The 14,215-nt window shown below is 35.8% G+C and overlaps 1 protein-coding gene across 1 annotated transcript; it reads left to right on the top strand.

Moving 5' to 3' along the window:
• The first annotated feature begins 9,050 nt into the window (after positions 1 to 9,050).
• Positions 9,051 to 13,562, top strand: LOC149402087 (pyrophosphate--fructose 6-phosphate 1-phosphotransferase subunit alpha). Its single transcript, XM_089609057.1, has 18 exons — positions 9,051 to 9,244; positions 9,701 to 9,986; positions 10,078 to 10,152; positions 10,266 to 10,379; positions 10,464 to 10,531; positions 10,658 to 10,741; positions 10,946 to 10,999; positions 11,084 to 11,164; positions 11,276 to 11,369; positions 11,453 to 11,526; positions 11,600 to 11,710; positions 11,825 to 11,869; positions 11,956 to 12,012; positions 12,202 to 12,306; positions 12,399 to 12,515; positions 12,662 to 12,765; positions 12,856 to 13,021; positions 13,143 to 13,562. The coding sequence occupies exons 1-18, from the start codon at positions 9,155 to 9,157 to the stop codon at positions 13,272 to 13,274; spliced, it is 1,857 nt and encodes a 618-aa protein (XP_089465183.1). The 5' UTR covers positions 9,051 to 9,154; the 3' UTR covers positions 13,275 to 13,562.
• The last annotated feature ends 653 nt before the right edge of the window (positions 13,563 to 14,215 follow it).

Here is a 14,215-nt window from a genome sequence, read left to right as displayed (position 1 = left end):
GTAAGCTAAAAAGAGGGAACAAAATTTTAGAAGTTAAATAAGAGGGAACAAAATCCCGCTAAATTTTTAGACCAAATGTTTTGGACTTTTGGGTGCGACTTTGTCGCACCCGCATCCAAATTTAAAAAAAAATCAGCGAAATTTTTTGGTTACTTAAGTGACATTTGGGTGCGAAAAGTCGCACCCGAAATTAATTTTTTGGTGCGACTTTTAGGTGCGAAAAGTCGCACCCAAAAGTCATCCGCACCAAAAAACTGTATTTGTAGTAGTGACACATCATTTCTAGTTGGTCTATGGGTATGTGTGGGTATGTAACATTAATGCTAGGGTAGCAGTGGGATATGGACATTTTTGTGGCTAACACTCAACCTAGCAAGGCTCACAAATCCTTTCTCACCAAACTCTCAAACCTCGGACCAATTTGATCTAGTCCTTGCACTCACGCATAACTACAATCAACACTTCCCATGTCTAATCCTCATAAGCGTCCCTCTTAACCATTTTTTGACTTAACAATTAGTTTGCTAAATCATTTTGAAATTCTTTTATCACCGTAACTAAAAATGGAAAAGACTAAACAAAACTTAAACTAGATACTAAGAATAAGCATCACCTTAAGTTTCATGCTTCTATTACTGTTTTTTTGTTTGTATTTTTAAGCATAAATTGTAATACACTTGAACCAAAGAAGATAAATAAAATAAATAAAAACATAAAACAAGTTACTGTGTTTAAACCTATTTTCATAATCCTTGTTGCTTGGAACTAAGTTCACTCTAAACACTTGTCGAAATCTCTCAAAATGATTCTCGACGATGTTCTTACTAAATCAAAGGCTTCATTGTGGGATTGTTTTCCTTGGCTAGGTTTTTATTATATGGCTAAGATCGAGGTTAGTGTTTATGTTTTTGGTGCACGAGTTATAATGGATATTCTCGGGTGGCTCTTCAACAAGCTTATTTGCCTCTTTATTTTTGAAATAATAGTCTCTCTCTCTCTCTCTCTCTTTGGCACTCGGTCTTGTTTTCTTAGAATCAAAACCGAGACATTTCAAGTAGTTTTAGTGGCTCAAAAATTGATACCGTCATTAGAATTCATGTGTACCCACACACATTCACGGTTTTATATAGTATTGTTGAATACTTAGTATTGGTTGCTCTTAAAGAACAACAAAGAAGCGTGTCAAGAAGAGCGGGTCCAGATTCCAAGTGCTCATATCCAAGATCAAAATGTTATATTTAGTTTCAAAATTCATACATCAGGTATAGGTTTTATACAAATCGGTTTTGTAAAATAAATAATTTGTTTTTATTTTATGCCATATTGAGATATGATAACTGTTTTTCAAAATCATATGTTCAATATCACAAAATCTGATTGTGGAGAGTCTCCGTCCCCTTTTGTGCGTAAAGAAGACCTTATTCAAATTAGGAAAAAGGTGTGGACGTTAAAGCCTTAATGGCTTGTGTATTCTCACGTCAAAGACCCAACGACATGACTACCCATGTCAATAAAAAAAATTAATTATGACCCATTTTTTTTAAATACATATCGACATCCGATCCTTTGTAGTCATCAACCACAAAGATCATCGCTCGACTATGAACTCATCTTTTGTTTAGCTTCGACCTCGACTTCATCATCAACCGCGACCTCATCATCAACTGCGACCACGACCTCATACTCTATCTCGGGAAACTTCATAAGCTTACTCAATAAGCCAAGCTCAAAAGAAGTGACACGACATCAGTAATGTCACACTATGAGGTAGTATTTCTCAAAGAGCATAGAAAAACTCTTGTTATTCATGGGATTCGTGGGAAGCATACATATATGGTGTTAATGCCTAATGCAATCCCCCCTTTTCATCGGATGTACTTAAGTTCCTGTCGGGTTATACCATTAATATCTACGCTTCGATACCATCACTAAATCTACTCGTTTGTTTGATTGTTTAATACTGTTTTAGGATATATGCAATTACTCAAGATGGATGTATCAACATCTAAAACCTAATACGTGGAATAAAAAGTTATTTTTAGGATTTCTAACATGATTAGGTCGCTGATTTCTTTCCTAATTAATAATGAAGAACATAACCAATACAGTGAACAAGGGAATTAACTGTAATATCATGAATTGGAAAGAATTTATGGAAAAATACAGGACTCAAAATTCTATTAGTCAGGAGAGACAATTGAAGACTACTTAAAGTGGATTGTACCTTGACACTAAAGTGTCAAGACTCTCAGCCAAGGTCAACATATGAAGTCATCACCTCAACGAGTCATGTCGTCACTGAATTTTCACCCGACGACTTCTCACTTTGAGAGCCTCCACTACAGCCTTTACTTGGCGTTCTCAATTCCCACTTTTCAATTTCTAAGAGTTAATAGGAAAGCTGAACTGACGATCTCTGTGAGCGACAAGGATCTTTGACCTTATTCCACCATAGCTCACTCGACTCACCTAAGACGATATCACCAGGATCGACCACCACAAAATATAATTATCTTCCTCACCGTCAAGACTTTGAATCTGATCATCACCAAGTGTCATATTTTCACCAAGTTATCGCCTTATTGAGTCACATCCTTACCAAATATCTCAATTGGTAACCTCTCACTCAGTAAGCCCCCACTTGGCGAGCTTTCACTTGGTGACCTCTCACTTGGCGAGTCAATCCTCAGTTTGCCATTTCTAAGAGTCAGTGGGAGAGCCAAACTGCCGACTCTCGAAAGTAGATGACGTTCTCACGACAACATCACCGAGCTCTTTACCATTTAACCAGTCATGGCTCTAAATTTGCCACCAGTCTTCCTTGCACTTCTAGGATGTTCAAAAAGTTCACCTCATTATCGTAATCCCCGTTCTATCTCAAGAAAAGAAATGACACGCACGAGATCTTTTCCGACATACTCTCTTCCGTAAAGCGCTGTCTATGTTCTCCTCTATTCGTGTTGTGGACCCTAAAGCATAGTGGAAATCTCAATTGCTCTCGCTTCAAGCTCAACCATAGCTCTATTTAGCAGCCTCTCTCATGATCATGTAATTAATCTTAGGTAACACGAACAATCGCTCCGATACCACTTGTTGGTTAATCACAGTTGGTATCGGATACAAAATAATTGCTCCGACACCATTTGTTTGGTGAACCAAGCGGGTATGAGACACGAACAATCGTTCTCAAAACACTTGTATAGTGATGTGCCCACTTTGATAACCATATAAGTTGCGGAATAAATTAATTACACTAACAAGAGTTAAATAATATTATGGTTATCTAACAAGATCTAGATTTGCTTATTAATTAAATAATGAAAGCATTCAAACATGTCGAGCAACCAATAAGAACAAAGAACAAGGTTCATAGAGAATTTACGAATTGAGCTCACGAACAGAAATTTCTAGCTTCCTCAATCCGTCTCCGAACGCCTTGATCTCTTTCTTCAAGCTTTCAGATCCTCGTACTCCTCTTGATGACACCGTAGTCTTCTGAAACGTAATCTTCGGACGAATAAAGAAAGACGGCGTGAGCCACACTCTTTATCTCACACGATCAAGAAATAATGTTGTTTCAAGATCTCACTCTTGTTTTCTAAGAACATAATTGAGTCATTCCAAGGGGTAGAGAGTGAGAGAGGGGGACGGCAACCACTAGAGAGGTGGACGAAAATTTTATCTTTCAAAGACTTGTTTTTCTCTTCTCATGAACCCCTATTTATAATAGTGCAAATGATATATTCTTGATAGTTTCCAAAATATATTATTATTTCTTTTTATTGTGTTCACACTAGTGAATCAAAGCTTAGCCCTTAGATCTCATCTCATGAATCTTACTTTCTCTCTTACCCATCAGATCAATATCTACGAGATTTTATTTTCTGTTTAAATAGATAATATTTAATTATGAGAGAATAAATGAAATATATTATTTCCTTTTAAATATTATTATCTCATAATGTTCATGAGAGATGATAAATGACAATATCTTATTTTCTTTTAAATATTATTCTCTCCTAATATTCATGAGAGAGAATAAATGACAATATTTTTTTTTAATATTATTCTCTCTAAATATTCATGAAAGAGAATAAATAACAATATCTTATTTCCTTTTAAGTATTTTTCTCTCTGCTTTATTTAAACAACTAAAGAGAAAATATTGGTAAGTACCAATATTATGATGGACGAATTTTGACACACGGCCAAGAGGGAGTGACACAATTCCTTGTGCTCAAATCCCAAAAATCGACTTCCTCATGTTGTGCAAGACTCAATTGCTTAAAACTCAAATAATTATTTATTTATTTGGTCCAACAATAAACAAATAAGTAATTGATTAATTATTTACTTGATCAAACAATAAATAAATAATAGATCAATTTATTATTTACTTGATCAAACAATAAATAAATAATTCTACTATAAATACTTTATTAATTAAGAAAATACCCGTTTTCTGAATTTAATGCTGTCAATCACTATTACATCTTGTGAGATCTATAATAATGAAACAAGTTATTATTAGAGGTTCTTCATTTGTCTTATCGAAGCCGAATCGGGGACTATGGACCTAGTAATAGAAGCTTAACGAAACCGATGAAAATACGAAAAAGTCATTTTCTCTTTATCACATCGATTTATCTAATCTTGATCAAACTCCACCTAGGTACGCCAAAACTAAACTCTCCTTTATACTAGAATTATATTTACTCATCGTGACGAGTGTCCACTGATCTAGTCAGTTCGTGATCAAGATCTTTCAGGTTCAACCCGTATCGAAAAATGTCAATTAATCCGTTATACCTTTCTTGATACTTGTATACCTTAAGCACTGTTGCTTCCCCAACGAAAGATTCTTCCGAGTGTACAGACTTCGAAAGTGTCGGCAATCTATCGGTTCTGGAATTAACCCTTAGGTGAGTGAACATTGATCTTCTTTCAGGAAGGCTTGATTTCGTATCTGTCAATCACTTCCCACTCGAATCATGCTCCGAAACTCCCAAGACATAAACTGTGATTAGCATGATAGTAGCCTTTTAGCGAATGAGTCAAAGAGCGCGGTAGCATGATCCAGTGTCCATGATCACTTCAAGATTTAGATCAAGTCTCACTGTGACCATCATAGCGACCGCGGTTAGTGTGTCGTAATGGTACTTAAACGACACATCTATAACCAAAGCATGTCCAGGTGTGCACTTACCACAAGTGCAGAATGCTCGCACGTCGTGATCAACCTTCACTAGTGTTCCACATATATGAATTTGGATACAGCTACCCAAACATGTATCAGTCATCAACCATGTTTTAGCTCACCGCCCGAACTCAGGTGCCTAGCACGTTATTCAGTTTAATACGGAGGTTACAGATGATAGTTGCTATTGATTCTGATATTCAGAGCTCAACCCACTAATCATATGATGCTAATATAGTAAACCATTATTCAATTTAGTAATCATTTATAATGTATTCATTATCTCTCATGGGCAAGAATTCTTAACAAGTCAACATCTCACTAGGATCACGTCGAGAGACTTCTCTTTGCGAGACCTCACTCATACAACCCTCTCGGTTACTTCTATTCCACCACACCGAGTCCCTTCATTCTTCGAGCTCTAACCCGTAGAGTCTTTCACTCGGACATTTTCGCTCGACGACTCGACCTTCGCAACCACCAATCCTAACAGGGAAAGTACACAACCTCACATCACAAACTCAAGTTCGATTTTGGATACATGCATGCTTGAATAAAAACCACATGTATTCCGAGGATCCAAAACTTTAGTTTCCAGCGGTAATCATCAAGACCAGACTCCGACTCAACTACAATTGACTCCCATCATCATCACATCTCTACGCCGAGCAATCTTTAACTAGCTTTAATCGAAGTTCGATCACATCTGCCATCGAGCTTGAGAAAAGTGTAGAAAATGAAAAATTCACGAGTCCATGATATCATCTTGGAAGTTGCAATATCATCGTAGAAGTTGCACTATCTTCTTGGAAGTTTCACATCTCTATTTTCCATATATTTGTATTTTTCCTAGATTAATTTTTTTCCTAGTTCCCATGTAGAGTTATAATTCTTTATGAGTCCATTAGATATATAGCTTTATTTACAGTTTTGGTTTGTCATTTAGCCAACCTTTAGAATTTTATGGTAAATAGCCATGCTCAAATATGTACACGTGTAAAGTACCCTATCAAAACGTTGTTTATTTACCTAAAATTAATATAAATGTTAGTTATTTACTTAAAATTTACAAAACGTTTACTAATTAGAAATTCTTCTAATTTTAATGAGCTAATTTGCTAATTATTTGATTCTTTATTCATAAAATACACATGTAGAATAATTATCTCATTTGTTTGTCTCTCTATCTATATCAAATTATCTATCTCAAATTATACAGTAAATAAAAAAAGACGAATGGTTATACATATTTTTTTGTTTTCCGGAAGAAGAACTAACTCAGTAGTGGTACTCTCTCATCGTCTAGGCTACGAAAATTGTTGGAGCCACCACAAATAATTGATAAAAAAAAAATCATTTTTTTATATCCACTTTATTTTCTAAACTAAAGGTGTATGAAATTCCAAGTCAAAAGGTTAAGAAGGAAAATTTCTTTTGCAAGCACGCGTAAATATTGTTATCTATTCGGTATAATGTTTTTTGTCTTCCCTCTTTTCAGATATTTAAAATTTCGTTATGTTTCCTCCAAAACATATAAAAGAGAATGTTTTCCACCGAAAATCTTAACAAAAGAAAGCGTTATATATATATATATATATATAATACAAAGCAACGTTTAAAATCTCGAACAAGTTCTCCTTTCCTGCACGTACGGGAGAGCGAGATGTTAATATCTAGCGATATGAGTTATTTTTCGCGATATTTCATAAATACCACATCAACTATCTAAATACTGTAAATACCGAACATATTTTACAAAATACCGTCAATACCACACATTTAAGATAAAATATTCTTTAAGTACCGCATTTATTTTAATTTAGGCGTTCTAGAAATATGACAAAAGCAAACCTCATTTTTTGGTTTCAACCCATGTTTGCCAAACTTCAGTAATATAGCCAAACAGATTGATAAGCAAAAAAAAGAGTCTGATTTGCCATTATCTATTAACAAATTCGTCACTTTCTCTTTCATACACTTTTTTTTTTTTTTTTTTTTTTCATAAAAACTTAAAAAAATCATATCTATCTCATATGAACTCGAAATTGAGTGGTTCCAAATCATACGGATTCGTGACGCCGAGATCTTTAAAAATAGATCCATGTGTTTGATGGAAAATTATGTTTAATGCCATATATGTAGAAAAATCACGTTACTGTTTTAGACATGAAAATAACTGAAACTAGAAATAAATGGAAACGTAAACATGATGCATTAAACATGATTTTTCATCAAACACAATGACTCTATTTTTGAAGATCTCGGGCGCCACGAATCTGTAGGATTTGGAATCACTCAATTTCGAGTTCGTATGAGATATATATGGTTTTTTGAAGTTTTGATGCAAAAAAAATGTTTGAAAAAAAGTAAAAGAGAGAAAGTGTCTAATTAAAAAACAAGAGAGAGAAAATGATGAATCTAGGAAAAAAAACGTTATATTTATTTAAGGACGAATATGGAATTTTAACCAATTATATCTACTGCCACCTAATATAATTAACTATTTTTCTAAAACTCTCCAAACGTTAGGTAAATCCCGAACCTTGAGTTTAAAGTGTAACTAGCTACAAAATTCTATTTCAATACCACAAATTTTTAGTTTTTTTTTTTTTAATTATAATTTTTATATTTATAGGCAATATATATATAATAGCAGTATGTTTAAAAACCGTGGTAAGGGCTACACGGATTACACTAAAATTAAAAGTGTGGTGCGGCTACCGGTATTTTAATCTTGGTATTACTGCAAGGATCGAAATACCGTTACCGTTACCGTTCCGAGCCTTCGAATTTACTGGTAACCGCCCGTACCGTAAAGGAATACCGGGGGAAGCGAGAAAAAAAAAGGAAACCGGTACCGTTGAACTTACCGTTACCGTAGAGGAATACCGTCAAATACCGGTATTTACCGAGGGGAATTCAGAAAAGAAATATACAAAAAAATATACAAAGTACGTAGGATAAAACAAGTCACAAAATTTATTCATAAATCAATAAACAAGTTCATCATAACCTTAATCATCACTAACTAATCACAAAATTATCAAATAATTCGGATTAAATCCAAAAAAATTACAAACATCAACACAAAATTTCTAAAATTAAAAACAAGTCACAAATTTATTCATAAATCAATAAATAAGTTCATCATAACCTTAATCATCACTAACTAATCACAAAATTATCAAATAATTCGGATTAAATCCAAAAAAATTACAAACATCAACACAAAATTTCTAAAATTAAAAACAAGTCACAAAATATCTTCATAAATCAATAAACCACTTCATCATAACCTTAATCATCACTAAATAATCAAAAAATTACCAAATAATTCGGATTAATTACAAAAAATTAGAATCATGAACACAAACCTTAAATCAACACTACATTTAAGTTCACAACTATCAATTTATACTTAATCTTCAAAAATTATCAAGAAATTTCAAGTTTTAAACTCAAAATCATCAAAAAATAAAATTTGGCCGGGAAGTGGACCGGGAAACGGGTTACCGGCGGTATCTGGGAAGATTTGGCCTTCGTCGCGTCGGGAAATGGGCGGGACGGCGGGATCCGGTCGGAAACCGGTCGGAAAGCTGGCAAAAATGGTCTGGGTCGCGACGGTTTTCCCGGAACCACCGGAAAGTTCCGGTTTTGGTGGTTCCGGTGCCGGGGAGCTCCAAAAAGGGGGAACCGGACCGGTTCCCGTCCGGTTCCCCCGGTTTTTAAATCCATAGTATAAAGTGAGTTTCAGATAGTTCTGGAAGCATTAGAACTTTTGGAGGTGTAAGTTGGAAATATACAAGAGTTAAAGGGGCGTTTATAAAATCCTTCCATCGTATTATAAATACAAAAAGAAATTAAGAACCCTTGCTCAACCACAGTCTCTCTCCGTCAACCACCCTCAAAAACAGTCACACTCATCTCTGACTCTCTCTGTAACCCGAAAACCGGAATATGGATTCCGACTACGGCATTCCCAGAGAACTCTCTGGTCTTCAGAAGCTCAGATCTCTCTACCAGCCTGATCTCCCTCCTTGTCTTCAGGTATCTCTCTCTCACTGTTTTCCACGCTTTGATTCACTGTCACCTCGGTAATATCGACTCTTTGTCTCGTTCAGATCTGAATGCGATTCGATCTGTTTGATTTCACTAATCAATTCAAAAGCTTCATTCTTTATAGCTCCTCGTTACAAAAAAAAAAAAAGCCTATAGTTAGATTCACATCCATCAGACTAGCGTAGCGCTCATGAACACTCCACCATCGTTAATTTTTCCTCATTCACACAGGAAAGCTCGTAGCTTTTCTATGCGAGCAAAGTAAAATTGATAGATAAAATTTATATCAAAAGAAATCGTTCATGATGTTGCGATGTGTTACTTCGATAGTTTTTTTTTTTTTTTTTTTTTTTATGGAAATTTTTATTTATTTATTTATTGATTATATATGGAATAGCTTACAGAGTTAAAAAAATTGTGTTTCTTTTGATGATGATCCAACAGGGTACTACTGTGAGGGTTGAGCTTGGAGACTCGACCACCACGACGGACCCCACGGACGCCCTCAGCATAAGCAGGCTATTCCCCAACACTTTTGGTCAGCCATTGGCCCACTTTCTGAGGGCCAATGCCGCGGTCCCCGATGCCCACATCATCACCGACCACCCAACGAAGAGGGTCGGGATCGTCTTTTGCGGACGGCAATCTCCCGGAGGACACAACGTCGTCTGGGGGCTCCACAATGCCCTCAAGACCCACAACCCCAAAAGCGTCTTGCTTGGATTCTTGGGTCGGTACTCTACTCGTTTTTGAAGTGTCTCTATTGATGGTACTTTCTTATGTTTTTTCTCACCGGAGATCTTTTTCTTGTTTTCCAACAGGTGGATCTGAGGGTTTGTTTGCGCAGAAGACTCTTGAGATCACTGATGATGTCCTCGCGACCTACAAGAACCAAGGTAGTACCAAACCTTGGCAAATAATTATTGAATTGTTTTTGTTTTGTTTTGTTCTGTTTTTTTTTTTTTGTCTCCATGTGCTATGTTTTGAATCTTTTGTGTGGTCTGAAAAGGTGGTTACGATTTGCTGGGACGTACAAAGGATCAGATTAGAACAACTGAGCAAGTTAATGCTGCACTAGCCACGTGCAATGCCTTGAAATTGGACGGTCTTGTCATAATCGGAGGTAAATCGAACACTATGGTTTTGGTTAGCTAGAATGTTTCAAATTCAGGCCTTTATTTACTCTTGAATCTCGTTTTTCTGCCAGGGGTGACATCAAATACGGATGCTGCTCAACTTGCTGAAACATTTGCTGTAGCAAAATGCCCAACAAAGGTAGTTTACGCTTAATTATTGTAGAGATGCTCACAGAATATGTATTTTATTTGTAATTGGAACGTTGTGTTTATTTTGGCTCATTGAAAAGTATTATAATTGCTGCTGCGTTTTTCGAATTTGCAGGTGGTTGGAGTTCCTGTAACATTAAATGGAGACCTTAGGAATCAGTTTGTAGAAACCAATGTTGGTTTCGACACAATCTGCAAGGTATTATATATACAATGTTTGATTATTTTTATGTATCAGGATGTTTACTACCATGAGAGACACTTTTATTTTCTGTTTCTTTGTTCCCCAATATATGACTTTTTTAGCATTCCTTAAAAAAGTTGAAAAAAGTCTTTCTTTTTTCCTTTCATTTATCTTTAAATGTCATGTGAGGTTTGGGTAATAATTTTCTTGCAACTATAGGTCAACTCCCAGCTTATCAGCAATGTCTGCACTGATGCTCTCTCAGCAGAGAAGGTGAAATAATCCCCTTTTTGTTGATCTTTCTGTAATTAAAATCTTCTTATTTTAATTAACGTGGAAGTGTTTCTCTGTTTACAGTATTACTACTTTATTAGACTTATGGGCCGAAAGCAGTCACATGTTGCTTTGGAGTGCACTCTCCAATCTCATCCCAATATGGTTAAACCCTACTCTTGCTTGGATTGATCTTACAGTGTTTGTTACTTTTTTTTTCCTCCTTTTTTTTTTTTTTTTTTTTTCCTATAACCTAACTTTTTGTGCTTTCAACAGGTGATTCTTGGTGAAGAAGTAGCTGCATCAAAGCTTACTCTTTTTGACATTACGCAACAAATCTGTGACGCTGTTCAAGCCCGTGCTGAACAAGGTCTTCAACTGCTTCTGGTGCTTTTTATTTTATTGGTTTTTTGTTTTGTTTTATGTTTTGCTTAAATCCACAAATTTGGACAGACAAGTACCATGGTGTTATCATACTACCAGAAGGACTCATAGAAACCATTCCTGAAGTCTACGCACTATTGAAGGTAATGTAGAGCAAGTTTAGATTTTTTTCTTAGCTTCGTATCCATGCTTTAATGTTTCGCTTTATCTTCTCAGGAAATTCATGTCTTGCTCAAGCAAGGCATTTCTTCTTCTAACATATGTTCTAAGCTTTCTCCCTGGGCCTCTGCCTTGTTCGAGTTTTTGCCACCGTTCATCAAGAAGCAGGTTTTTTTTCAAAAAAATAATTGAATTATTATAAAACCATTTCTAGTTATCATTCGTTGTGTAAGACTGTATTGGCTCGTGGAACTTGTTTGATTGTTTTTTGAATGGTTGCAGCTGCTTTTGCAACCCGAATCAGACGACTCGGCGCAGTTATCACAGGTAAACTTGGCTTCAGATATAGTTATCACAGCAGGTAATATGTTATCTGACAATATCTATGTCCTGATTCATTACGCTTTCTCCAGATTGAGACAGAGAAGCTTTTTGCTCATCTCGTGGAGGTAGAAATGAACAAACGCCAGGTATAGTAAAGTTTTATGGCCTCTAAAAGGCTTTTTCCTTGTCTATAAAATGTCGCTGTTTCTTTTAGAAGCAAATTGCGATTAGACTGTATTTGTTTAATCTGTATTGCGATGTTCTCTGAGTAAAGGTAAATAGTTTGTATCTTGGCCATTGCCTGCTTTGGACTAACCTCATTATGGATCGAACAGAAAGAGGGCAGCTACAAGGGGAAGAAATTCAATGCTATTTGCCATTTTTTCGGTTATCAGGCTCGTGGATCGTTGCCATCAAAATTCGACTCTGATTATGCATATGTATGTCCTTGCACAGAGAACCAACGTCTGTTACTGATGAAAGTGTTTTAAAGTAGTTTCCCTAATTCAATGAAAGTAATTTATCCTTGTAGGTTCTAGGGCATATCTGCTACCACATTTTAGCTGCCTGTTTGAATGGTTACATGGCAACTATATCTAACCTGAAGAACCCAGTGAACAAGTGGCGTTGCGGTGCTGCTCCGATTACGGTACCCCTTTCTTCCTTTTCACCCCAGTCGAGCGCAACCCTTTTATTTTTGTCTGCCTTAATTTTAGTTTTGCAGGTTTTTGTGCTTCTCACTTATCTAGATAGATTAATTACTGTTTATGCTTTTACTCATATGAACGCTATTAGGCAATGATGACCGTGAAACGGTGGGCACAATATCCCGGTGCCCCTTCAATTGGAAAGCCAGCAATCCACCCTGCGACTGTAGATTTGAAAGGAAGAGCTTATGAGTAAGTCTATTTCTTGATCTGCCCTGTGCTTTTATTTGAACAAAGTTAATGCCGTTATAGAATGAAACTGAGGAATTTGGCTTGTTGCAGATTACTGAGGCAAAGTGCCTCGAAATTCTTGCTGGACGATCTGTACAGAAATCCGGGACCACTTCAGTTTGAAGGTCCCGGTGGTGATGCCAAGGCTGTGAGTCTATGTGTCGAAGACCAGGATTACATGGGCCGTATCAAGAAACTTCAGGAATATCTTGACAAGGTGATCATTTCAGACCATACTACATTCGTGTTTGTGGGAACATCTTTGTTTCACATTTGGGCTTTCCTTGTAGTGAATAATGTGGGGCTTTTGATAATCATGTTTATTCTTTTATCACTAGGTCCGAACCATTGTAAAGCCCGGATGCTCTCAGGATGTTCTGAAAGCAGCTTTGAGTGTCATGGCTTCGGTCACAGACGTCCTATCGGTCATGTCATCCTCATCTTCATACAATAGCCAGTCTTTGCCTTAAGAACGTGTTTTGTTTCTATTGCCCCAAGTTTTTTTTATATATATTCTTCTTCCTGATGGCTTGTGCTAGTCAGATCAGTACAACTCTGAACCCTTTTTTGGTTTCTCTTTCTTTCAATATTTCATAGGAATTTCCCGGGAGAGACTCGAGTTATATGGTAATAACAAACAGGATTTTAGTCCTCTATGTAACTTTATGTGCAAAATAATGCAGAGTTTTGTAAACTTTTAAAACGATTTGGAATCGGAAGATAGTTTTTTGGGGAATCGGAAGATAGTTTTTTGGGGATGGCTGGGTGTGTATTTCAGTGGCGTGCACTGTGTCTCTAAGCACTGGCGGTTCTGTTCACATTTACTATTCATCTTTGATTCAGAAATCATACGTGTGTGTGTGTGTGTGTTACACTTGCTGGCTGTTCTGTTCACACAATGGGAATGATTCACATTATGGTAATTTTAACAAACAAAAAATTAACAAAAACGTTTGGAATCGCTAAATGATCGTGGTGTAATAAATGAAAGTGGTTATTTACTTAAATTTATGTTTGTAAATATATGGAAATGATTATTTACTTAAGATTTACTAAACGTCAACTATTTAACAATGTTAAACTATAAATATTACTATTTACCTAATGGACCTTAATTTTAATATCCAACAGAAATGTGTGCCATGATAGTTATCGGAAAAGATTGTTTTTTTTTATTATTTAGTGATATTATGGTTATTCGTGTATGCTTTTGTATACGTGATGATTTATCCAACAAAAAGAAAAATAAAATTATCTGGCGGTAAAAATATATACAGTTTACGAATTTTAATACTTAAATACCTAATGTTTAAAAGATCTAATGTGTATATTTAGTCCATTTCAAGATGTTAAAATTGGATGGAAGGACATGTGTCAACATTGACACATTGGATGATTTTAACAAAATTAA

This window comes from Urtica dioica, chromosome 3 (assembly GCF_054948205.1).
Source record: "Urtica dioica subsp. dioica isolate 48M chromosome 3, U.dioica_male_clone48M_v1_H2, whole genome shotgun sequence".
Lineage (NCBI taxonomy): Eukaryota > Viridiplantae > Streptophyta > Magnoliopsida > Rosales > Urticaceae > Urtica > Urtica dioica.
This window is presented reverse-complemented; position numbering and strand designations above follow the sequence as displayed.